The 26,617-nt window shown below is 36.6% G+C and overlaps 1 protein-coding gene across 1 annotated transcript in view; it reads right to left on the bottom strand.

Moving 5' to 3' along the window:
• Nucleotides 1-4,269: 4,269 nt before the first annotated feature.
• SEC63 (SEC63 protein translocation regulator) overlaps nucleotides 4,270-26,617 on the bottom strand; it is a 54,017-nt gene continuing 31,669 nt past the window's right edge. The window contains exons 10-21 of the mRNA XM_085217551.1: nucleotides 26,400-26,532; nucleotides 25,243-25,335; nucleotides 17,483-17,637; nucleotides 16,359-16,506; nucleotides 14,967-15,049; nucleotides 13,760-13,819; nucleotides 13,385-13,543; nucleotides 12,535-12,693; nucleotides 11,434-11,535; nucleotides 6,148-6,246; nucleotides 5,172-5,276; nucleotides 4,270-4,693 (exon numbers count right to left, since the gene is read on the bottom strand). Coding sequence (XP_085073677.1) covers nucleotides 4,550-4,693; nucleotides 5,172-5,276; nucleotides 6,148-6,246; nucleotides 11,434-11,535; nucleotides 12,535-12,693; nucleotides 13,385-13,543; nucleotides 13,760-13,819; nucleotides 14,967-15,049; nucleotides 16,359-16,506; nucleotides 17,483-17,637; nucleotides 25,243-25,335; nucleotides 26,400-26,532 — 1,440 coding nt within the window. The 3' untranslated portion in view covers nucleotides 4,270-4,549. The remainder of the gene's footprint in view (nucleotides 4,694-5,171; nucleotides 5,277-6,147; nucleotides 6,247-11,433; nucleotides 11,536-12,534; nucleotides 12,694-13,384; nucleotides 13,544-13,759; nucleotides 13,820-14,966; nucleotides 15,050-16,358; nucleotides 16,507-17,482; nucleotides 17,638-25,242; nucleotides 25,336-26,399; nucleotides 26,533-26,617) is intronic.

Genomic DNA, 26,617 nt, shown 5'->3' with positions numbered 1-26,617 from the left:
GAATTCAAGTTCACCCAGTGCTTAACATCAGTGTTAGACAGAAAAAAAATATATGTCAGTCCCCAGCTGTGAACATAGCCAACAAAATTCCCAGGAAACACTGCTCTAGGGTTCCTACTGTCAGGAAATAGAATGTAATTCTAGCTCAGTCTAGGGACGTGATCCTGCAACCATGTTTTTTTCTTGAGTTTCTCTCCAGAACATATGAGCTCCTCCAGCTTTGTCCCATTAGGCTGGTAATGTTGCTTGCATAAAAAGGAAAGCACTCACACCTTATTTGGAAGAAATAGTAGGCGATTTTAAAACAATTACTCAAGGTGGCCCGTGAAGTCTCCTTTGTGCCATTAAATTTGACATCAGCAATGTAACTTCCCTGTTTAATTATCAGAGCATACATGTGGAAGAGTTGTACGCAGAAGGTGAGAGTGCTTCTTGATTCAGCACACATTTGAAATTACATTCTAAGTAGAGTGTAAGTAACTTGGCTTAAAAAGATTATAATTAGCCTTACAATCTATTATGCTAATTAGGTTTATTATAATTTTCATTGCCGGTAACTGTTCCACTAGTTAACTGGGTGACAAAGATAAATGATATCTGCAGAAAATTATTTCTTCCATCTAAATAATGGCTAAATATTCAATGGGAGCAATTTTGATATCACGTCTGGAGTTCAATCCCTAGCTGAAATCACCCAAAGTTATCCCATGCACCTTTCTTTGTGTTTGTTCCCTGACTTCCTAAGGCCTCAGTATGACACAGGCAATGAAGAAGATGCTCAAACCAGAGAATAAAAGGAATTCAAGCATACATTCAAATTCTAATAAAGAAACCCTATGCCTTGCAAAGTCTTTGATGAATAATAAGAAAAGAGAGCATCCCAGCCCTGTGCAGCTTTCAAAGACACTGGCTGCTGGGTACACTGATCTATCAGGTCTCTGCACAAAATGTAAGCCCCAGGTGATAATGTGCTGAGGACACAGGCAGTGACCAGCCCAGCACTCCTGGTACCCCTACATCTGGTCTTCCAGGTATGGGCACTCTAAGGAGAACCACCCAACAGATTTCAACTTGGCAGATCTTACAGTACAGCTGAACTGGACATACCTGCAAGATGTCCACAGAGGAAAATTCCTTTCTAAAGTAATGCTTAAGCCTCGATGGATTCATTAACTCGCTAATTCCTGCTACTTAAAGGAATCTGCCTTTCCCATCCCATGGGCTCCATTTTTAAATAATTTTATTGTTATTCCTATCTTAAAATGGATTTTCCTCAGCAGTTTTTAAATGACACAGATAAATAGACATAAGAAAAAAAAAAAAAAAAGAGGAAACAGTAGTCTTGAACAAGCAACAGTGAAAAACAAAATAAATAGATTAAGCAAACCTTCATCTATGCCTTTCGCCTCCAGTAAAAAGGAGGGGGGAAAACAAAACCAAGCCCACAGATAAAAGCCAGCAAGGCATCCAATGGAACAGTTCCAGTGGTTCCTGAACAAATTCATGCCCCTGCTTCCCCCTGCTGGAGGAAAAGCTGGAATTACTGAAATTAAGTGATTTTAAATAGAAGTATCTCTTTTTCCTGTACAAATTACAGCTTCTTCCCTCACAGTACATTTTGAAAGGGTTTATCATGATTTCACGTGACTGCAGCTTTATAGTTGTCGTGCAGCAGACCAGAAAGAAGTGTTGTGACGTTTCCTTCAGTGTTAATTGACCACTGATAACATTTGGGGGGCAGGAGGCTTACGTCATTTTATGCCAACAAAAATCACTTTTATGATTTGTTCCTTTTACTTGTGCCTATCTACTTCAAACGTAGCCCACATTTCACCAAGCAGCATTGATCTACTCTAAATCTACTTCCCACACTTACATCTGCCAGCCGCAAGTCACCGCTTCCCACACCGATATTTAAGCTGGGCCAGAAGCAGCAAGGCCAGAGGTGCTACACTACCCACCTCCCTCTTCCAGTCCAAGCAGACGTCCATGGAATTGGCCTCTACAAACCCTGGGGGCATCAGCAGCTCCTCTGCTTGAGCGGCAGGACCTGCTCCGATCTCCAACAGAAGGAGTCTACTTACACTGAATTGATAGTAGATACTCAGGAAACTACTGCACAGAGTGCAGCAGCACAGCAGATTTTCTTTCTTTCTTACCTTCCAGTTACTAGTCCAGAGATTCAGAAGAGCTAAGCGAACAAATTGGTTGAATTTGTTCCTAAATCCTCTCAAAACACAAGACATAAACCACAGTGAACACAAAACACCGTTTCTTCCCGTTTTACCTATGCTGGTAACTTAGTGGTCACAATTCAAACTGCTATTCAGAAATTATTATTAATGGTCAGACCACACAACAGATCAACTAATGATGCAACACTCAGTTGTACATCTGCAGTTGGTACCTGCATTCACATGGAGCTCCCCAAAACCCCCTCATCCCCAGTTTTGCACCTGTCTCAGCAGATTTGTAAACTGACACACGACTACATTGCCAACATTTTTAGGAGAGAAAGTATCAGCCCGCCTTCTTTACAATATGCACTAGATTTCCAACGCCCTTGCAGTTCCTTCTCTTGCACCTTCTATAAGGTTACCTTGACTATACAGATGAGCAACATACAAAAATGAATTAGACTTAGACCTTATTAGTTCAGCAATTATCCGTGGTTAGCCTAGTTTCAGTGCAACCCCAGCTGTTATCTTTAATCTCTAAGAAGAAAATACTTCACTGTTCAGATCAGACATTTTTTTTTTAAGTTACCTCAAAGCATTTGTATCTTGCAAATATAACTCAACATCTCACAGTAAAATTTAGAAGCCAGTAGTCAGAATGCTCCCCCCCTTCCCATGCTCTTATTATCATTATTTTCTCCTAACTCCTTCCAACTCCTCACAACAGCACATGCACTATGAATTGCTCCAGCAGGACTATGCAAGTTTGGCATTCATTTTGCCTGCTTGGTGATAGCGTCCAGCACCTATTTTTCATGCACATCACTCACCAGAGCAATGTCTGGCTTGAGAGACTTTAGAATGCAACCGGTGCTCGTTATTGCTAATTCCTTACTGTATTTTGCAAACGAAACACGGAGTTAAAAGATGACAAGTGTACAAGTCACTTAAAGTAAACCTAGACTTCATACTTGATTTTGAACACCTGACACTGTTTAAGCTTTACAAGTTTTTTTTTCTGTAGGATATGCACTTCAGAAGCACTTTGAAAGATACCATAACCTCATTTAGAACATTTTCAAATTTTATTTGCAACTATTGCAATTACAAAGAATATATCAATGTAAATTTGCATTTAAAGTGACATCCCTTTTTAATAAACAAGGTCACAAATTAGTGCACAACTGACCTGGCCTTGGGTGATTTTCATAGGATGGAGTTTTCTCTGCATGACAACTTGTCCCATGTCTCACACCATTGCATTGTCTTAGTTCAGAAGAAGAAGAACCTGTCTGTTGCTTTTGACAAGTTATACAATAAACCAACAGCCCTGATTCTCTCTTCCCTGAACTTAATATCTGATCTTTCTAAATGGGTAGGGTAGAATCACTGTCTTATCTACAGACCTGAAGGAGACAAAAAAAAAAATACCTCCAAACTTTAAGAGATGCACGTTATTACAACTGAAAACAGGCATCAATTTTTCCAGTTTGTTGATGAAAATTCAAAACTGATACACAACATGCACTCTTTGCATGTTACTTTTGGCTTTCCAGCATTTACCTTTTACAAAGGCATTAATCAAAAGCCACCAACTTACGTAGCACATGGTTGCAAAGATGCTTTCAGGTATTTTGTTTATCAAAAGATTCAGAGCTTCTGTTGACCTGGTGAAATAAAGGCTTAAAAATGTTTTAAGCCAGAGTCAAAAAAGTTTGATTTCTATGATTATCTTGGGCATAAAAAGACAACAATCCTAAAAAAGCAGCCCTCTGGTATAAGTGGAATGTGGCAATAGGTATGGTGTTAATTTATACTAATCAAGTTAAGTAAAACAGGTTTTTAAAGCTATGAATGATGTGAGCAGTTTCACAGCAAAATATTGAAAGAATACCACGAAACCAAGTTTGAAAGTTGAGCAGATGTTGTTTCAGTCAACAGAGATGTGTAATGTCAACTACACCAAAATGTCTTCTAAAATAAATTTCTAATGCAGCAAATTTGATTTTAAGTTTTCTCCTAGCTAGTAGTACCTTTTATTTAAATTGGACCCTAAACTCATCAGACGATACATAGCCCACACTTCCAGATATTTATAATAAAAAAGCTTTTATTTTCAATTGAAACAAATGCACCATCCTGCACTCGAAGGCTATAATGAGCCGTAAGCATATTCCAAGGTTGTATCAATGGCAACAGATTAGTTTCACCTCCACTGAGAAGTTACATAATGCACTCTTAATTGGTAAAGAAAAATTAAACTCAGCCTTCTCAAAGCTTCTGTACTGTGTTTCTTGTTTATTGTACAGTTCCACAGTCAGACCAAGAGTTTGCAGTGTGTGCAGATATCGTAGTTAATTAACGGTATTGTTTTAATCATCATCATCCTCCTCTTCCTCTTCTTCCTCAAAACTGTCTTCAAAGCCCTCGCTGTCTTCCTGGTCCTCATCACCTTCTATTGCTGTATCCCACTGAGGATGATTTTCTGGCACTGGTTTTGCTTCGTGAACTTCCAGCTGTAATTGAATTAAGAAAAAGAAAGAAAAGAGGAAAAAAAGAGTCACAAAAAACACAAACCAGACTAAGAGAATAAAAACAGAAGTAAAAAGAATGTGCCGCACAAAACTGACAGTTAAAATAAATCTGTTTCTGGTAAAAAGGCATGCCGGATTTTCCTATTAACTGGACGTATGTAAGCAGAGAGAAATTGCATGGCAGAGCTCAAGATAAGTCCAGAGCAAATTATATTACAAAAATTCTGCAATATGAAAAAAAAGGTGTTAAAATGCACACACTGGGAAGCATCACAAACAGAACTTTAGTTCTGTTTAATCCAACATAATGTTTCCACTACTGGGATCAGGCAGATTTAATAAGCTACATTAAAATTAGAACACAGTGAATTCTTAAAGATAATGGGGCTGTTTCTTTGTTCTGTTTTTTGTTTGTTTGTTTGTTTTCAACCAGGTAACACATAATCCAATTAAACATCACCTTCAATGGTTTAATCTGGTCCAAACCCATATACGAATCTGATCTTAAATAAACTGTGTACTGGTAGTTTCCAGGCTTGCCCGGTGCTGGGAATTTCAGCTCTACCTGCAAAACAGAAATCGTGAATTCTTACTACTTTGAAGTGACGCATTAAAACAAACAACTGAGTATTCTAATGAACAATAAGTACTACAGAATCATATATTTTTTTTTGAGTTTCTTATGAGTGACATATATCTGAGAATCTCTACACTATAAAGCATCTGCAGAAAAGAGACTGAATACCCAAGAACAGTTACTCCCATTAAAGACAAATAATGAGTCATTTTTTCCCCCCAATTTAGACCAAAGGAGCTCTACATTTTTCAGTACACAACATCACCCTGTCATACACTTTCTACATCTTCAAAATCCAAACAGGTTTAAAAATTGAGTCTGCTGGAAGAATTAGCTTAACTCTTCTGTTATCCAAATTGCAACATGAAATCTATTTTGAAAGTATAAAATACACCAAATCTCCAGTTTTCAGAAAAAAATGAAAACACAGCAAAAACTTACGGTCTCATAAACCATAAGAAAGGCTCACATGAGCTGAGGCTAATTAATTTGTCACAACTTCTGTTTTTACAGAAAAAGAGGAGTTAGTATTTCTTACACATCTGAATAATTTTCTCTAAAAATGATCACTTTGTATGAATATGGGTTTTCATCAGCTTTTGATATCAAGAAAAAATATATATGATCTGGAAACAAAGTTAAAAGTCCTCTTAAATTATTTTTTCATTTTTCCATTATCAATTTTCACAGTTAAAAGGTTCTTGTCTGCCTCTATCAGAACAGTAAAATTTGTTTCCTAATATAAAGTATGACAAGTATGAAAAAATTAAAATTTAAATCAATTAAATGTATTTGCATACCATGAGACACTTCAGTGTGGTTTTGTAATATTCGAAAAGTAAACTCTTCCAGTACTTACCTCTTCTTTATCTTTTAGTGTACAAACATGATATGGCATACATATTAGCATCTGCTCCTTCCGATCGGCAATATATAGCCACCACCACTCTTGTTTTTCCTTTCATAAAGGAAAGAAAGTAAAATATTGAAAAAAGACAAGACGCAAAAAGATGCTTCTACACTTTTCAACTGGCAGTTATGACTCACTGGGCCTTAGAATACAGATACAAAGGTTTGTGTGTGTCAGGCAGAATGGATGAGTTGAAAACTTTTGGCTACGTATTAACAAAAATAATAGTATATGCTGCATACTAAAAGCAACCAGGTTATCACAAGTAGCTGTTTGACTCTGAAGGCTTCATTCCACATAGCCAGCCTAAGATACCGTGTCAGTCACAGAACCATTCTGAAGAATTGTGCCCACAGAGAATTACAGAGCAAATTTCATACAGGAGCAACATCATCCATTCCGTATAATAATAGCTTGGGTCTTCTGACAGAAACCCTGCCTGGATGAAAAGCGTGCAGAGCAAAGCATGCTACAAGGCAGTTCTTGTAGCTCTTCCCAGTAAGTAATCTTTTTCAGGAAAGCATGTATCGCCTCAGTTTGTTTCTCCTGCTCCAAAAGACAGGAATCTGCTGAAAGCTGGAATTTGGAGGTGGCAATGTTTCACTTCAAGGAACTGGATGCAATATTGATGTTTGTAAAGGACACCAAACTGTTGTTTATCATACACAGCTTTTAAAAGAACCACAGGGTTCAAAGGTACTAAAGCAGAATTCCTAAACAAATTAAAATTAAATGCAAGCCACCTCTCATAAAAGACAGCAAGTTACCATGCAAAAATAATAGTTTATCGCTTGACTGGACTTTTAAGACTGTGGTGCAGTTCAGCAGCAACCATTCTCAAATGGGAAATGACTGTACAGCTCCTTTAACCATTACTGTACATCAATCCTTTAACCACTACTCCTTTCTGGCTAACCCTCTGATATACGTTTTAGAACAACAGCAACAAAATCCTATGTTGATTTAATAAAAGCTTTCTATTGAAAGGTTAGTTTAGTACCACAAGTTTCCATTATCCCCTAAAGTCTTCTCTTATTAAAAAAAAAAAAAAAGAGAGAGAGAACAGTAAATAGCAAAGAGATGGGCAGATGAAAATAAAACAGTGAGGAAAAGGAGCAGGAGAGAAGTCTAATAGTCACAACAGTATAAACTTACCCTTAAGGAGAAAATGGGGATGAAGCACCCTATGCCTTTTAGACAATTCAAATGTTACACTGCTGTGTTATGAGACAATTTCTACACACTCTTGACAGTCTTGTAATTGGTCAGGTTTGTAACAGAGTGAAGCCCTAAAGAGGATGTCTTATGATAGCTATATAAGTTAAACTCCAAACCAGAAGACAATTTTTGTGTATTTATACCACCAACCACCATGTTTCAGTGCTGCAAGAATGCTGCTCTTTTGTTTTTAAATCTAACAATATTGGAAGGACTGACTGAAAGGGTGTAGAGGGCTTTAACAACACTGCTAAGCCTTGTCCAAATTCCACAGGTGGAAACCAAATGCTGCTAACATGTAGATTTTTTTTTTCCCCTCAATAGTCCAAAATTCTGTGGTTTTTTTTCCCTTTTTGAACACTTTAGGACCAGTGTTTCCTGGTCTGAAATCTATATAATGGAGGTAGAAAATAAAGAAAAAAAAACCTTAAATAATTTAATTTTTCTCTTTAAAAGTGGCTAATGGCTAATTTCTATGCAAGAAAGGATCATCATCATCTCACTGAAATACTCAACTAGCAAAGCATAGATTTATAACAGCAGAACACACACCATTAACCAAAAGATCCTGATTGGCACTGCTCCGTCCCAGAGCAAAGGAGTGTAAAATTGACTCAACATGTTAATGCCCATTCTTCAGTGTATAAAAGTAAAAGCAACTGCATCACAGCAAAGCAACACATTACTTCGTGTGTTTACAACAGCAGGCACAGAGAACAGGACACAAAACTATTTGGCCACTACTTGGGACCAGAATTAGTTACAAACAACTCTTGTTTCAACTATTCTCAGCAAACTTTACTTGTAACTGTCCCATACGATTACAAGCCATAAATTATTTTAACTCTAGGTTTCAGCAATAAATACGTTGTCAATTTCCTTAACAGTTGTAGTGGAGAAGTAGAGATATTTGCTTCCTAGCCAAGAGGGTTCTAAGAATAGAAAGCTAAACAGTGTAAGTAGTACAAGGACTGCTGTGATGTAACCCAGCAGCAATGCAGTACCACACAGCTGCTCGCCCACCCACCCACACTGGGGTAAGTGGGGAGAACTGGAGAAAAGGTAAAACTTGTGGGTTGAGATACACAGTTTAATTGGATGGGAAAGGAAGGGAAAGTAATAATAATAATGATAAAAGAATATATAAATAAGTGGTGCACAATGCAACTGGTCACCACACGCTGATGCTCACAAGTAGCATTTATTCCCCCCAAAAGCCAACTCTCCCCACTTTAGTGTCACATGGTGTGGGATATCCACCTGGCCACTCTGGGGCAGCTGTCCTGCTGCTGGCCCCTCCCAACTCCTTGCTGGCAGGGCACCATGAGAAGCTGAAACGTCCTTGACTCTGTGTCATCACTGCTCAGCAATAAAACATTGCTGTGTTATCATCCCATTATTAGCATCCTAAACCCAAAACACAGCAACATACCAGCTACTAGGAAGAAAGTTAACTATCTCTGTTGACACCAGCTTATAGATCAAAAAGACATTAATTAATGTTCAAAGGATTCTATAGCATAAACTCTTGGGAAGTAAAGCTCCTGAACACAAAGTAATTTTTTACAGAAAGGACAACTGTGCAGGAGTGTCATTTTCTGCTCTCTTATTGGGTGGAATTTCAAGTTTATGCCTGTGAGGATCTGGCAAGCTAACAGGCAAATGGGCAAAATGCCCTTTAACAGATGGGTGCAAGGTTTGGCATGCCAGTGAACCAATATGTTCACGAAATTGGAATACTAGGGCCAGTTTCTACCTAAAAATGTCAAAACTACAATCTGTGCAGTTTCTGGATTTACGGATGTGGAAGCAAAAGATAATTCTTTAGGAACCTGCATAAGATTAAAGATTCATCGCTGGCAAAGCAATCAACTGCCTAAAAACTTACATGATGGTGTTAAGACTGCCTCCTGAGGACCATTATATGAGGCTCAGCTACACTCAAACATCCATAAACCTTGGAAATACAGGGATTGATACAACACTTCATCCTTAACACCTCTGAACTGGCAGTGACCACAATATAAGGAACAGTATAAATCACAGAGGGGAAAAAAAAAAAAAACTGCCCAAAGTGTTTTGTTCTTCAGATTTTACAGGTTTGAATATGCTCCAACTGCAGCACTAAGTACAGCTGCATTTAACTTTCAGGAAATCAGTGAAGACTGGAAAACTTATGACTGCGATACAATGAGACTACACATGTATCTTTCAAGTTCAAACATACAATTTAGTCCTAGATTATTTTTTTTAGCCACACTACTGCATTTTGTTTTTATCACAAAATCCATCAGCAGCTGTGGGTAACACAGCTGAGGTTTAGGCAGCTTATTTCTTAAGAGCAAGTTAAAGCAAAGTCTCTGATTGAAGCCTGGAAGCTTTGGTGCAGTAAAAGAGAGAAATACTAATTGTCAGCACCTTTCTGGCCCTGGGCTTAGCACTTACTCACCGTCTGAGCATTAAGATTAATTGTTACAAAATTGGACATCGTGAGGCAGCATAATTCTCACCTAAGGTCTTTAAGAAGACAGTTTCTTTGGCATAGTTGTATATATTGCCTGGCTTCTTAGAAGAAATTAAGAAGAAATCACACAAGAAAATAAAGGATAATTGGTCAGATCCCTGATCTTGCAATTATGCCTTCACCTCTACAGAGGTCCAGAAGACTCGTGATTCCCACACTTCACTTCCTAAAGTTGGCAGATCTGGTTAAAAGTAGTAGGAATAATAGGATCACAAGCACAGGGACAAAAGGGAATGCAACAAGCATGTCCTTAAAGAGTCTTGGGGAGTGAAGAGGAGGAGTAAATATACAGCATCCTTTTCTTCACCCATGTTTTCCTGTTCTTCCTCATCCCAGTCACCTTCTTTAAACCAGAAAAGGAAGCACAAGGTTTTCATACCTTTCGTTGTTACTAGAGTCAGCACAATGCAGGAGAAGAGATCCTAGATTAGCTCCCTAGTCAATCAACAGAGAAGCAAAAGGAACCCTTTCAACCACTGGCCCAGAAAGAAAGCATGCCCAATCACTCCACTCTGGTTCCACCCTGATCATCTCCCAGAAACCTAACTTAATTGCTCAGAACATAAAAGCCACATTTGAAAAGTCTCACCTTTTTCAAAGTTTCATTGTTGTGATGGGTTTTCAGTCACCAGTGAACTGGTCAGCAGTTTGCATAAGAAACAACCAATTGAACTTTCAATATCTAAGGCTGCCACAGAGACACCACAGTTTACGTACAGTCCTGAAGCACTATTCTTAAATACATCCCCATCTCCTTTCTCTGACACCTCCTCAAACTTGCCCTTGTGTTTTTAAGCTCAATAGACAAGACTGGTCTGTGACTGACTTGCACCACTTCCAGAATACGCTCTTGTACAGGGGTAGTTTGCTAACTCTTTCCAACTTCCATAACTTCATCTCTAGCTTCACCCTTGTGTTGCCACCATGTTGTTGCACTGAGACAAGAAGTTAAGCAGCAAGCCAGAACTACCAGTGATCTAAACAACTTCCCAGACTCTGCTGTCATTACTGTTAACATAGGACAGGAACTCCCTCTCTCACAGATGCTTGCAGTTTGCTAAAGAACAAGTATTGTTATACCTTAATTCTGTATTAGAGCTGCTGCTGGGCTTTCATGCTCCATAGCACAAAGGGAAGAAAAGTACTATAAATTAAAATCCTGTATCAGAAAAATTTAATTCTGATTTTATCCTTATGTAATAAATCAGCAGAAGAAAACCTTAGCTTTCTTGCTGTCAAGAAGAACTTTTAATTATATACAATTTTGCAAGTCTCTGGGTAGAAAGAATAATGCATCAGTAGGTTTTATGAAAGTATCTGAGGGGAGTTAAGAGGATTTTAGAAATTAAAACTTTTTAAATTGAAGATTAGCAACTTTTTCAAGTATTAAAAGACTCTTTAAAAAGCCTCAAATTTCCTGTAAAAATATAGAGAGAGCAACTAATTATATAAATTCTTACGACTCACAACCGTAAAAGTTTTCTATTACTGACCTCAGGAAAAAAGAGACTGTAAACAGGATGTGTTATCTTTGACTTGGTTTCAAGAAGAGCTCGTTCTTTTCTCTGTATACTTTGCTGTAATTCTTGCCACTCCTGTCAAAGACAAATTTTAAGAGTTACTATGCACTAGCCATCTCCTGGCAAAAAACAAACAAACAAAAAAAACAACATATGCATGTTTGTATTTGTATATATATATATATATATATACATATACGTGCGTGTGTGTGTGTGTCCATGGAAAATCTATCTCTGACAAGTTCTTACACTGTGCTACATTATATATCATGAAAGGGAGAGGCACAGAGATTAGGTTACAAAGTACAATTAAAAAAAAAACCAAACACCACAACAAGAAGTAACGGTAAAACAGTAAAACTTAAGAGATCACTTCTAAGTGTTTTAAAAAACAAAAATGAATCACAGATCTGCACGGTTGTGCACAATCTTTAGAATTCCCCTCTGCAGCACTGCCTATAAACACTGACTATGTAACCTGTAAGTGCCCTAATGATTTTATTTTTTCAAATCAGAAGCTTATTCTCATCCTCTATGAGGCCACCAGCTGCCTACAGAGTCTTCTACTGCAAGACCTGTGGTGAAATCATCTACACCCACAGTGCCTCATTCTCAATTGCAAGCTCTTAAGCCACAGTTTCAAAAGACTAAGCTAATAATTAACAGTAAAGTTTTCATATCAAGCATGTACAATTTCCTTCTACTACTGCATACTTGCAGCAGTATGCAACAATAACTGCATATAAAGAACAAAGTTCAAAGGAGAGGTTTTATTTCACAATCTGTAGCAGTTAATAATCAAATTAAGCTGAAAGAAACATTATAAGCTCTCCCTGAAGTTATTTTTCTCATGTCATTTTTAAGCTTTCTGTCCATGCTTCAAAGACCTTTCACTGTTCTCTCCAAAACAGACAAAGCACTTCTGCTACAATAAGGACTGAAAACCTCTGGAGTCCCAACATTATTCCTTCATTCCAGTGTTGCCTAGCCTGAGGCGATGCTAGAGGATTAAAACACATTTTCTCTCAACCCTAGTGGCAGCATTACCCTTGGAAAAAAAACCAACAAACTTACAGCTTCATCGTCTTTGTTTTGTTTTTCATCTTGTTCTCTGTCAGATTCCCTGTCACTTCCATCATCTTTCTCGCTTTGAGAGTCCCTGTTTGTTTCTTCTTCTTCAGATTCACTTCCTTTATCAGAGATGTCCTCTTCTTCTTCCTTCACAACTACTTCCTAGAGGGGAAAATAACAACAAGAAATGCAACTCTTAGTTTGTCTGCATTATGGTAGCATTAACAGCACTTGTTTTAAGGTCAAGGCCCTCGCTTCCTACTTGAACTACACATCCTATGTCACAGAGAAGTGTACGGTGAAGATTATTTTTTGACTGCATGTCTTAAGGGAAACAGGGAAGCAACGTTTCTTCTCTGTATGACATCAGCAACATAAATAGGAGAAAACAGAGTGATTTTGAGGTGACATTTCAAAGAAATTATACAAAAAACAGAGAATGTAAGAAAAGCATCTACAACACAGACTGTGAGATGGAGAAAACATCATGCAGAGCAAACGTAAAGGTACTAAACTTATTTAATTTACCAGAGGAAAACCTCCTTTTTGCCCTTAAATGAAAAGCAAAAGATATAGAACTGTTCATCTCCCAGATGGCAGCATAACAAAAGTAATAAAAAGCAAATAAGATGACACCCTTCTAAATTAGATAGGCACAACTTCCAGTGGGCCACAAGATATACTACTAGAGTCGTTACCTAAAATTTTACCACTGATTTTTAAATTTCAGGAAAGAAAGTATTTCAGAAAACATACTTTATAGAAGAATAGAATTAAGAGACAAAAAAACTCTGTCAATTTAGGAACGACAAACTGAACATAAAATTAAAATATCAATGAATTTATGAGCTACCCCATTAGCTTGCTTTTGCTTCTGCTGTTTTGGTGGCTGCAACGAAGGTGGCACAGGTTTCTTTTTCAATGGCTTCTTTTTCTTTGATTTTGAAGCTTTCTTGGTTCCTTTATTCTTTTGCTGCCATCCTTTGCTCTTAACTTTGTTGCTATCTCCTTGCTGCAAGAAAGCAGTATTTAAAGTGTTTTTTTCTGTTCATCAAAATTTCAGACATTCACTGCACTTCAAGCATTTTAGCTGAGAACCAAAGTTAGAAAGCAGAGTTCAAGAGACACCTAGCAGGCGTTTCTGAAAAATTTGCTTGAGAAATGCAAGATGAGCAACTCAAGAGAGTTGCTTTCAGTTAGGCAAGAAGAACATTTGTTCTTAACTTACTCCATCTTCTGCTGGTTGCTCTTCCGCTGAACATATAGACTGTTCCTTTTCAAACACTTCCTGACAGAGAAACATGTGAAAAGCGTTAGTGACTCTCTGTACCAAAGGAATGAATAATGAAAGAGCTGAATTTATAGTTGAACTTAAGCTAAATACTGTGAAATCGGGTCTGAAAGGGACAAACACCACAGGGGATTAACACATCAAAATTAAACACTATTTCAAACATTTGGTCTGGGATTTTTCCATCACAAGCATTAAAAAGAAATTTAGAAAAAAAAAAAAAAAGTGTCATCTTGTTCCAGAGAATCTGATTGTCTTATAAAACAGAAATCCTGCATCACAAAATCAAGCAGTAGTAAAATGCAAATTCTGCTCCAATTGCCAGAGCATTAAAAACTAACAGCTGCACTGCTACTCAGGGACACAGGATGACAATTAGACTAGAAATATGAAACATTAAGACAAAAACACAATTAGTGTTAGTATTCTGTAGACTGGAATATCTCTGTATAAAGTGAACATTTTCATGCATATCTTACTTCAAAATATAAAATACACAACTGAAAACAACATCCAAAAAATTTAAGGATGTGTCTTATAGAATGATGGCAGATATGAGATACCACTCAAGAAAAAAGCATCATATAATAGGCTAGTTCTCATTTTACACTATTTAATATCAAGGCCAGGTTGCCTAGTGGAGTTCACTCTAGAAAGCATCTTTAACCATTCTTCTATACATCCATTCTTCTATTTTGTTGTATATATATGCCACACTTTGCTGGACTGAGCTTCTAAGTGTCCAAAAAATCAATGGATTTCTAGCATTATGAATCCACATAAAGGAAAATCAATTTCAAACATTACCCTTAGTATTAGAGCAAACACTTCATTCTAGCTCAAGAAATGAGTTTCTGAATGTTTTTTTCCTGCTGTTCAAAAATCACAGGGCAGTATCATCTGCCTATTGTTTTACTGTTTCCTAGTCAGCTGCAATGGGTCTGGCTGGACTTTAATCCCAGGACAGCTGTCTTATTCAGAAACAGAAATATAAGGGAGGGTTAAGAGCACAAGTCCTCCGATTCAAATTGTAATTTTACAGTGACATCTGCAAAACAACATACTAGTTCCCCAATTAAAAAATGCTTGTTTATTAGCACATAGTTGCAGTTAGCCATATCGAACAAGAGATCTTAATACTTACTGCCATGGTCTGCCTCGTTAGTGTGACCAGAACAGTGACAAGAGAACCTACTGTAATATTGTTGCTGTCTTCATCATCCAAAACTAGCATAAAAAGAAAAGCAAGGAATCTATTAAACTTATTAAATATTACTTTCTGTTTGAAAAAAATCTTGGCTTTGTTATGTCTAAATGTAAGCATACAATCTCAAAGTATTTTTAATAAGTATCTTACAACATCAAATGCACCATCAGGATGAGGACTAGTCATTCAGCAAACTATAAAACAGCAACATTGAGTTTGAAATTTTAATTGCATGGAAGTTAGAAAAAAAAAAATCAAAGTTAAGATTGTTGTGGGAACCATAATTCAATTATATTGTGCATAATAAATATTAAAGTGTAACATTTCAGAAACATGAAATACCACATACGACCAAAAGGACCTTGTTGTATTAGTTCCGGGAATTGTAACTTTGATTTTCCTGACTTTCATATGATTAACAACTCGATTTCAATGCCACGTTCACAATCATGCATTTAATTCTTTTTTAAGTAGAAGGCAAAGGAAAGCGAAAGAACAGCAGTGATTACTTTAACTAAAGTCTCAAACACTAAACCCACAGGAAAGCCTCTGAGGAGTTTATCTCTGCAGTCTATGAGCTTGAGAATGTCTCAGGGAAGAATATAATTACATCCCAGTGTAAAAATTTTATTTACCTCCCTCCCCAGGAAAGCATCTTTATTAGTTTTACATCTATGTATTTTATAAAATATTAATACAGAACTAAACAGAAAAGTATGTGCATTGTTCACTCCTCCTCATGCTGAGTAACAAACTATAGACAGAAAAGGTTTGCTTGTCAAAATATGGGAAATAAGTTTTCCACGGTGGAATTTTAAGCATTAGTAAGAACATTATACACTCGTTGATACAGTGCATACGAAATGTAGCTAAGCATAGCATGGAAAAGTTCTGCCATATACAAAAGCCATGCAAAGATAATCACAAAAACTCATGTAGTCAAAGTCTCTAATTCGAAGATCTCTTCATACTGGAATAAACTGAACATAAATTCTGGAATAAGCACAGTTTTTAAAGATAGCTAATAAAAGTGCTATTTCAACCAGAATTCCACATTGCTCGTGAAATATTAAATGAACAGATGAAACATCAGATAAGCTCCTGCAGGAGAAACTGTAGGTGGCTTGGGAATCTGTTAAATATTGTAATGCATTTTATCTTGTCAAACTATAAATTTCATGTACAAGAGCCTGTCACTCATGAAAGTATGTCATTTTCAAGGCACATAAATAACTATGAGTTGTGTCTCAGAAGCCTCCAGAAGATTACTGCCAATAGACTACCAAAATGTCAGAAGGGTGAGATATACAGAAAAGACCTGCTACTCACCCTGTGGTTTGATATCCATAGTGACATATGGAAAGCTACCAAGGACAGCCATAACTTCATCATATTTCTTATCCTCCAGGAAATGCAGTAAGTTGCGACGATCAGAACCTTTCAAACTCACCAAATCCTGAATACTTTTGATTTTATACTGCATTTAGAGAAGAAAAAAAAAAGAAAAAAGAAAGAAAGAAATCACATAGCAGTCCACAAAAAACTCATAATGACATGATGAGAATCGAGTAACTCATGTCCCTACATCATTAATACATACATATTTGATATGTTCTTATAAAGGAAATCACTATTTAGAAAACCAGTAAATGTGTTTTGAGAAGCAATGAAGCAAAGAGTTTCTATTCAAACCTAATAAAAAGAACTGCTTTAAATACTGGCATGTTCTATAGTATGTCATCCCTTAGAAAATGGAATAAATTTATTACAGAACTATTGCTTCAGCCAGCTTTTTCAGAAAGCTGAGCCAAGAAACATCACTAATTGAGCTTTTATTTAACTAGAATATTTCAGTACTTTGTGGTTTACATTTGTAAGAACAACTAAGTACAAGTTACTTAGCTTTTTACATTGAATTGCAGATAAATTCAATTTTTTTTTTTTTAAAGATCTACAGAGCAAAGTGGTGAAGACAAAATAAACAGAAATTTGTCTCAAAACTTGGTTACTTCAGACCATGACAAAAGTATGTATTTTATTAAACACAAGTTCATGCTTCTAGGCAGGCTGATGACTACATCCAGGGAACCATAATGTTTTAAAAAATGAATTGCATGGGAATCCTGTACAAAAAAGCCCTAATATATTGGTATCATGTATTTTTGGTTTTTGAGGTCAACATACCTCTTTTACTTAGATCTCCAATCTTAATTCCTACCACCTAACAGAGATGGACTTCAACAGAACAATAAACACACAGATCTAGGACATATTGTGCTGAATTCCTGAGAACACACATAGATACATACACACCTAGATATAAATAAATGTAAGTATTTTCTTTTTCCTTAGTTAATTTATGACCTCGCTCTCTTATAGACAAGTAGGCTGAAGAAAAATACATTAATAAGCATCATTCAATATACTAACAAGCATCATTTGTAGTGTTATACCTTTTTATGATTAGAGACCCGCCTAAGATTGTCCTCTTCAATGTGAGGCAGTTGCAAAAGAGGAGATTTGAACTGCTGAAGTCCTTGGACAGTCATCTGGGAAAGCTTCATGCAATTTTCCAAAGATCCCAAAGATGGAGCACGGAACTCCCTTTCTTGGGGAGAAAGGAAAATAATACATCATTTTTCCCCCCCTCTTAACACATTCACAATGTGTACTTGAGTTATTGGCTGCAGATCCTCTTGATTTCATTAATAATAATAATAATTTCTTCAATAAGAAGACAGACTTATTTTTAAATGCCCAGCATAATTAATCAGACAGCCTTCTTACTGTCATTATTGTCACATAGTTAAGCAAACATTTCCTTCCCTCTGTGTTGTCAGCCAAACACTAAGAAATTGAAAGACTTCCATCCAATAGTCTCAGGGAACAACAGCACAGTGTATCTCAGCTACCAACTACAGACAAAAGTTCTACCCCTTGAAATTTCCAGAAAAAAATGCAGCAAGAAAAACTTGTTTTACATTCATATATTATATGCATACATATTTAACACATTCAGCAGTACTTTGTATCATTAAATATGGTCTATCACTAATCTTTTGCAACACATTATTTCTGAAACTTAAAAAGGTTCTAAGATCATCTTGAGAGATGAACATAGAAATAGGAGCCTAGAACATCCAAGAAAAAAAGAAGTATACATAACTGAAACTAAGGAGAGCACATTATGCTAAAAGATGTAATAGATGTAAAATATCAAAAACAAAGTAACTGTTATGCACCCGCAGCAAGTTTGCTGATGACACCAAGCTGAGTGGTGTAGTTGACATGGTGGAAGGAAGGGATGCCATTCAGAGGGACCTCAACAGGCTTGAAAGGTGGGCCTGGGTGAACCTGAGAGTCCTGATGAATGAAAAGCTTAACATGATCCAGCAGTGTGCTCTTGCAGCTCGAAAAGCAAATGGTATCTTGGGCTCCATCAGAAGAGGGGTGGTCAGCAGGGACAGGGAGGTGATTGTCCCCCTCTACTCTGCTCTTGTGAGGCCCCATCTGGACTACTGTGTCCTAGTACAAGAAGGACAGGGAGCTGTTGGAGAAGGTCGAGAGGAGAGCCACAGAGATGATCAGGGGACTGGAGCACCTCCCCTACGAAGACAGGCTGAGGGAGTTGGGCTTGTTCAGCCCGGAGAAAAGAAGGCTGCAAGGTGACCTCATTGCAGACTTTCAGTACCTAAAGAGAGCCTACAGACAGGAGGGGAATCAACTCTTCGAAAGGGTAGATAACTGCAGGACAAGGGGAAATGGTTTTAAGTTGAGGGAGGGGAGATTTAGGTTGGATGTCAGGGGGAAATTCTTTACTAGGAGAGTGGTGAGGTGCTGGCACAGGCTGCCCAGAGAGGTTGTGGATGCCCCGTCCCTGGAGGTGTTCAAGGCCAGGTTGGATGGGGCCCTGGGCAGCCTGGTCTAGTATTAAATGGGGAGGTTGGTGGCCCTGCATGTGGCAGGGGGTTGGAGATTCATGGTCCTGGAGGTCCCTTCAACCCTGGCCATTCTGTGATTCTGTTATAAGCAAATCTAAAGGTTAAAAGAGGTGTCTGAGTGAACATCTGTAAGATTTTTCTTACAGAAATTGCAACTCCTTTAGTATTTTAAAGCACAAGGAGAAGGTATACACAACGAGAAATTCTTAAGCAGAAAACAGCAAAAGTAAAAATAAAAGTATTAAAAAAAGCCATGTAGTACTCATCCTGTCTGCAGTGAGATAAAAAAGCAAAGCAGACAGCCTTTCACATACTGCTCTGCTTCTTTATTAGATAACTGTCCATTTACATAGAAGATTTCTCAAAACCCTGTTCACGAAAGTCAGAATTCAGAGTTCTCCAGGAACCTGTGAACCTCCACTAGCCTAGAATTGGCAATGTTCAGGTTGCTCTGTACATACTTGGCAGTCGAAGGGAAAAATAAGTTAGATAAAAAAGAAAAATAAGTTACAAAAATAAGTTATCTACGTAGTTTTTGTTTGTTTGTTTGTTTGTTTTCCTGAATTCCTATGTAGTATATGAAAGAATGAGGACAATTTTAAATAAGTATTACAGAAAGTAGCTATAACCCAAGATGCCTGTCAGTTTCCCTATAAACTACTGTATGCCTTTTATTAAACTTTTCCCAAAAGACATCAACCTTTAATTACTTTAGCAGTTACAGCTATATTCAGTATATAAGTATAAATACAAATATTTGTGTGCTTACATACAGACATACATGTATATACAAATATGAATATATGGTATAGGTGGATTTGGCTGTTTCAGCTTTGTTTGAGATATTAAAACAGGCACACAGGCATCTTTCAATAAATAGATGGATAGCCAGATGGTATATATATACATTCTGCTAGGGCTGCATGAACAAATAATGCAGCATCAGAGCAATTTTAAGTGTGGATAAATGCATTTTTACTTGCATCTGGATCAGAAGGCAGATAGGCCATAGCCTGCATCCCCATCCTCCCCAAAAAAAACCCAAAGCAAAAATTGCTAAGTGTTCTATTTCAATGCCAGTGGCCTCAATTCATTACTTCTTTAATATAAAACAATTTTACATTAATTTTAGAACATTTTACAGAGGAAATATGAAAAGATAAAAATCTGATTGAAGAGAACAAGTTTGATGTCTTCAGCATGTTTTCTCCTTCATTTATACCACTACCCTGCTGCACATTTATAAATTACATTTATACGCAACTATTACGGATTGTTAAACGCATGTGAGAGATCACTGCATCATCACCTCTGCTCCTGCCACCTTTTTCCCCTCACATGGCCTGTTTCCTCATGAATTACACCAAGCTATAATCAGCTGTCAGACCAAATTACTCAACAGGACTTTTTATTTTAAACACAAGGTATAATCTTCATGGCGCTTATTAATATGCAAAGCAGACAGAAAAATAACACCAGAGGATTATGAAGGGAACCAGATGGCTAGAAATTCTAACAAAGAAAGATTGAACTTGTACCTTCCAAAAAATAGTATTGGATAGACTGACATCCCAACTAAACAGCACAAAACATACCTTTCATCTTACCTATCTACCACATTCCCTGTAATTCTTTTTTTGTCTGCTGCTAAGGAAAATCATACTGCAAACTAAGTTAATAAAAGAGTCCAAAATATTCTCTGTCAAGCTAGCTTTCACAGGAAATTTACCTACTTTGAGTCCACAGAGCTGAAATTCATTTTTCTTTAAGTATTAACTCACCATCCACGTCACACTAGAAAACACTTCAAAGTTGGAAAACATTATTTTAGTTCCCTGAAACTAACAGGAATGCATATCACCTTTAAAGTGGACAAGAAGACGGTCTAGCTTTTAACAACACTCAACTGCTCTTACTATAATATGATTGTAATTACTGCGCATTTTGACAGCCTCTGCTTATCAAAGAACGCAAAATAAGATGACCTTAAATCTATGAAGCACAAAGTGATTCAAAACATATGACAGGAAAGAAGCCAATCACTAGTTTAAATGCAAATAATAGCTGTTTGTGAGAGAATGGGTCAAACCACAACTTCCACTTTCAGCTCCCAATCTGAATTATGAAACTGTGCGGACAACTGAGATGATGCCAAATCTCTCTGCAGACAGTTACCAGAGCACATTGTATTTTTGATAACAAACACCTCACTCCTCCTATTTTTGATAACAAACACCTCACTCCTCACTTGACAGGCAACTTTCTACACAAAGGATGATCTCAAGGAAGCCATCAAGATAGCTTAGGCCACTATGAATTATCAATTATCAATGCAAAATAATATAAGCAAGGGATGCCACAAAGCAAAGAGCATTTTTCAGGCAGGAGAATGCAAAAAAAAAGTCTCACAGGCCGTACAGAAATTCAGCAAGAATGTACAATTTATCAGAAGGTGACTTACAACTGCCATATTTTCCACAAGGATAAAAAAGTCATAGCACTAAATAAAACTGACTGGATTGGAATGAAAATAATATCCATTCTGTTCTTATGAAAGCAAATCAAAACTGTTACTTGCAAATAATAAATCTGAATGACTAAGAATATGCTCAAATTTATTTGCAAAGAACAATAGATCTGTTAAAAACTAAGACCTATATTCATTCTTTCATGATAGATTATTTCTAGTAGGGTTTGACAAAAAAGTAGCATCCCTGGCTTTTGTGGGTACATGTAAGTCGTCCTTTGCAGCAGAGTTGCTTGCACCTCCTTTAAGAACAGCTGACACGGGACCAATAGTTAAATGCTGTACGGACATTTTAAAAATTAACTAAGGAACCAAGCATCAAGATTCTGAAGATTCATTATGAAGGTACTTTTCTTCAAAAGATGATTACAAAAAAATATATATAAACGTTTACAAATACTTCCAAATGCATAGATTTTACTACTGATAATATCACTGATATTTTCAAGACAAATGCAGTACACAATGAGACTTCTCATCCAACTATCAATTCAGCTTTCACAAATTATGATTTATCCAAAAAATATTTCTTCAGAGATAATATTAACTCATGCCTTCATCTTTGTATTTTCAAAGGCCAGGACCTCTGGACAGTTATTGCTAATTATAGCACATGATAATTAATTTGAAGTACCATGTCACTGACTTGAAAATTAGAACTGAAATAAGGAACTTCTGCATTTTATGTTTTATGATAATTAAAATTACATGAAGATAACAAATACAGAGTTAAACAAACAAGAAAAAGGCTTTTAAAAATTACAATATGTAACCTGGATATCACTCATATCTTAAGAAAAAACAACTTTTCAATTTCCAATTGGTTCGCAATGAGAGAATCAGCAGGAAATAAAACCCTCTCTGCATCTACTGTCATTAGAAATAGAGCCAACAATTTCAATATACTAAGCAACAAATTAGCAAACATGAGATTTTCTATTGGATCAAAACCTAATGTTCTTAAGTGGTTCACTTTTAAGTCCTAAAATTCATTATCATTGGCCAGAACAACTACTCGGTACCACGCTACCCAAAAGACATCGAGTTTAATATTCTGCACTTAGAATATTTTCATGAAAGATTTGGTAGATTCAATTTCTAAATATTGATACTTTAAAGCTGTGGAAATATTTTTGAGAAAAACTGCTAAAGAAATACTAAGCTCAACTATACCAGTGATATACCTCTATTTTGTTTTTCTATATCTATGGAAGCAATTTCTACCATATACAGTGACAGCTGTATATTTTCTGGAACTTCAGAGCAGTTTATAAAATACTCTACATCTATAAACTATCATTACTTCACCAAATAAAAAAAAGAATCTTTTATGTAAACATAGAACTAAAGAAGAAGAATATGGCTACTTGGAGGTCAAATTGTAGAGTGTATCATGTATGGTGATATCCTATCTCAGCTTTTACAAGAGATATAAGCATTCTTCATTTTTCAAAGACTTTCAGTTCGACTACAGTAAAAGAAATAAGTTTTTGGTTGTATTATTTTGCACAAATGGAAAAAAAAAAAGCTACCTGACAAATATACGTAGGTCATCTTAAAAGACATTTCTAGAAGTTTGATGGATTATTTTTTCTGCAAAAATAAATACTTGTATTTGGCATATACAAGAGATAAGGAAGGAAAAAAGATGCTTCCATACAAGTGCTTTTTATAGTTCAACTACATAGATTAAGTTTGGCTGAACTAGCAAAAGTTACAAACAAACAAACAAATAAAAAAAAAACCAACACACACTTCCAAAACAGTTACTTTGCTGCTCACGAATAATTTACCAAGCTATTAAACAAATAGTTTGAAAGCATTGGTTTCATATAACCACAGAATATCCCAAGTTGATATCGACTCACAGAGATTATCGACTTCAATCCCTGGCTCCACAAAGGACCATCCAAATTTCAAACTTTACGTCTGAGAGCATTCTCCAAACACTCCTTGAACTCCAGCACTCGGGGTTGTGCCCACTGCCCTGGGCAGCCTGTTTCATGTCCACTTCCCTCCAGTGAAGAACCTCTTCCTAACCCTCCCCTGACAGCTCCATGCCGTTCTCTCAGGCCCTGTCGCTGTCACACAGAGCAGAGCTCAGCACTGCCCCTCCGCTCCCTGTGAGGAGCTGCAGCTGCCATGAGGGCTCCCTTCAACTCCTCTGCTCCAGGCTGAGCAAACCCAGGGTCTTCAGCTGCTCCCCATACATGGAAGTCTTACCCTGCAGACCCTTCACCATCTTTGTAACCCTCCTTCAGATGCTTTCTAATAGCTTTATGTCGTTTTTATATCATGGCGCTCAAACCTGCACCCAGCACCGGAGATGAGGCCGCACAGCACAGAGCAGAGCAGGACAAGCCCTCACTCACCCAGTGGCAGTGCTGGGCCGGGTGCCCCCATGGTACAGTTGGCCCTTAGGGCTGCCAGGGCACACTGCTGCCTCATGTTCTGCTTGCCACCAACCACAACCCCCAGATCCTTTTTCACAGGACCCCTCTGCAGTCTCTCATCCCCCATTCTGTACATATATCCAGAGTTGCCTTGTCTCCTTGCTCTTGTTGAAGTCCATGCAGTTGGTTTTCCAATGTTAAACCCATACTGGAGGCACTTCTGCAGCATTGTTATGGTGCTTGTCCAAAGAAGCTTCACAAAAACATATCCACTACCTATGAACATCTAATAATCATCAGTAAATAAAATGCTACAAGAAGTTACACAATGAAAAATACAGCTACTGTTTCTTTCTAGGTTTCAAGTTTGGTCTCCAGCAGTCTCAGAGAATGTTAAAGACAGAGATTAAAAAAATAGAAATACACTTGTTCAATACTTTTTTTTTTTTTTTTTAGGGTAGTAAAACAGCATTTTACTGTTCACATCCTCTCTCACTTTACTGGATTACAGAACACCATTTCCACAGTGCTTGCAACAGTGCTGGGGAAGATCTTTCCTCAAACCCTTCTTGTTAGGAGGCTGTTAACATTTGTTAAATGAGTTTTGGCCCAGTAAAGACCAGCTAATTAGTACTGCTTGATAGACAATGAAATAGTCATAGATTAAGCATTAAAAATGCCCTGCTTACATTTGTTGTGATAAAGGAAAAAGACGTAAGTCCTTACTCTGCAAATAAACCTTTTCAGCAGAATTCCCTTTTTATAGTAAAAACAGAAAAGCTTATGTAATATATTTTGATTATATTTTTTTAACAATAATTTTAGCAAAGAACCTGTCATTAAAAATTCAGGAAAAAAAGTCTACGTAGCAGGCAAAACAACTTAAGTAAGAGAAACAAAGAAATTCAAGCAACACAAGAACAAAGAAATGACAGCAATAAACAAGTCAAAAAACAAGTTATGCACATTACAGGAGAGAAAGAACTATAAAAGAATGCAATTTAAAGATGGATGAATACAATATATCTTATACTAAGTGCTTTGATATTAAAAAATGGATCTGATCTTCAAGAAAAGGATTTTTTAAAGCATTCAAGGAGAAGCTTTTGCAAAAATTGTAAAAACTAAAAGCAGAACTCAGATACCCAAGATTTCAGAGCAGGAATTGAAAGAAACAGAAGCATTTCAGCCTTCAAAGTAGAGAACTCTTTCATTACAGTGGGGAAAAAAGTGCATTTAGGCATTTCTAAATATCACTGATTAAGTTTTCCTCAAAAACCACAGACTCTTTTTGAAGTTCTGCAATGAAGAATGATATTTACTGTCTTTAATTATACAGTTTCTTTCCCTACCTTCACGGCTTCGAGCCATTATTATTAGTTGGCAAATCACATTAATCATTTCTTGAAGTAGTGCAGGACTCTTTTTCAGGATAAACTGCTGATCTGCAAAACAAAACTTGCTGCAATTACATTGCACTTCTATTATGAAAAAAGTGGATAGTTTACATGAAATGGGCATTTAATTGTGCAGTTTTCATTTGTATTCATTCTTGTATTTCTGAAAAAATACCACTTTATTCTCACTGAAGTATCTATAATATTCCTTAGCAAAACAGGAAAGAACAACTGCTAAGAAGGAACAAAAATTTTATAGACAAGACAAGCAGCTTCCATACAAAGTACTTATTAGATAAAACAAAAAAAGCAATGGGATGTCACAGACAATTTATCCTGTAGGTAATCTCGTGTTTTTAAAAGTGGGATTTTAAAGTGAAGCACCAATCTGGGGATAAAACAGCATGATTTGTAAAGCACTATCTGGTTATAAATAAAGAACGATGAGGTTTTAAGAACAATCAATATCTCAATAGCAAGGAAGGGGAGGGATTTTTAGTGGAGATTTAAATTGATCAAATTTTCTTTTTTGTTTTCAAAAGAGAAAATGAACCAAAAAACCTTTATTGTTTGTTTTAATTTTGAATTAAAATACAGAATATCTCAAGCTTACTGGTCAGCCTTAGAAAGCACTAGTGTCATGGCTTAAAGGAAAGTGAAACATTTCTAAATAAATGTATCTGAATGTTCACAAGCATGAAGAACTATAAAATAGAAAACTGAAGCTCATATGTAATTGATATTCTAAAGTTTTAATTTCATCTCTCATGCTTTATATAATGGGAGCTTGTCCTTATTTTCTTTGCTCTGAGAAAGAAAGATACTTTATATGTCAAATCGCTTTTTGTCTATTACAAAGAAAAAAAACATTTTAATGAAGTCACTTTTGCAGCCAAGAAGCATTAGTGATGAGGATACTAGTACTACTGGGCTATCAAGAGAATGATAAAATGCTAAGTAAATGTTTTAAAGGATAATTCAAATTGAAAAACAAAGTGTCCTATATATAAATTATTCAGCAGAAATCCATGCAACTTTTTAATGGATTTATGAGCATTGTAGCAAGCAATTTGTTGTTCCAACAGTGTCTGATTAGACAGGGACATCATTACCTTCTTCAAGGGTGTCAGGAACTTTCATCCTGGCAAGATGAGTCAACAATAGAACTCTGGCTTTCAGGCTGTAAGGGCAGGTAAGTGGAGGTTCATTCTTCTTTAAATTTATGCCACCAATTTCTCTGATTAGCTAAAAAAAAAAAAAAAAATTAAACAAATGGCTATTTCAGTGCCAAAAAAAAAAAAACCAAATGTGAGGAGATTATTTTACAAGG

The sequence above is a fragment of the Meleagris gallopavo genome, chromosome 2, assembly GCF_905368555.1.
Source record: "Meleagris gallopavo chromosome 2, MGAL_WU_HG_1.1, whole genome shotgun sequence".
NCBI classification, from domain to species: domain Eukaryota; kingdom Metazoa; phylum Chordata; class Aves; order Galliformes; family Phasianidae; genus Meleagris; species Meleagris gallopavo.
Note: the sequence above shows the minus strand (reverse complement) of the source record. Positions and strands in the feature narration are given on the sequence as shown.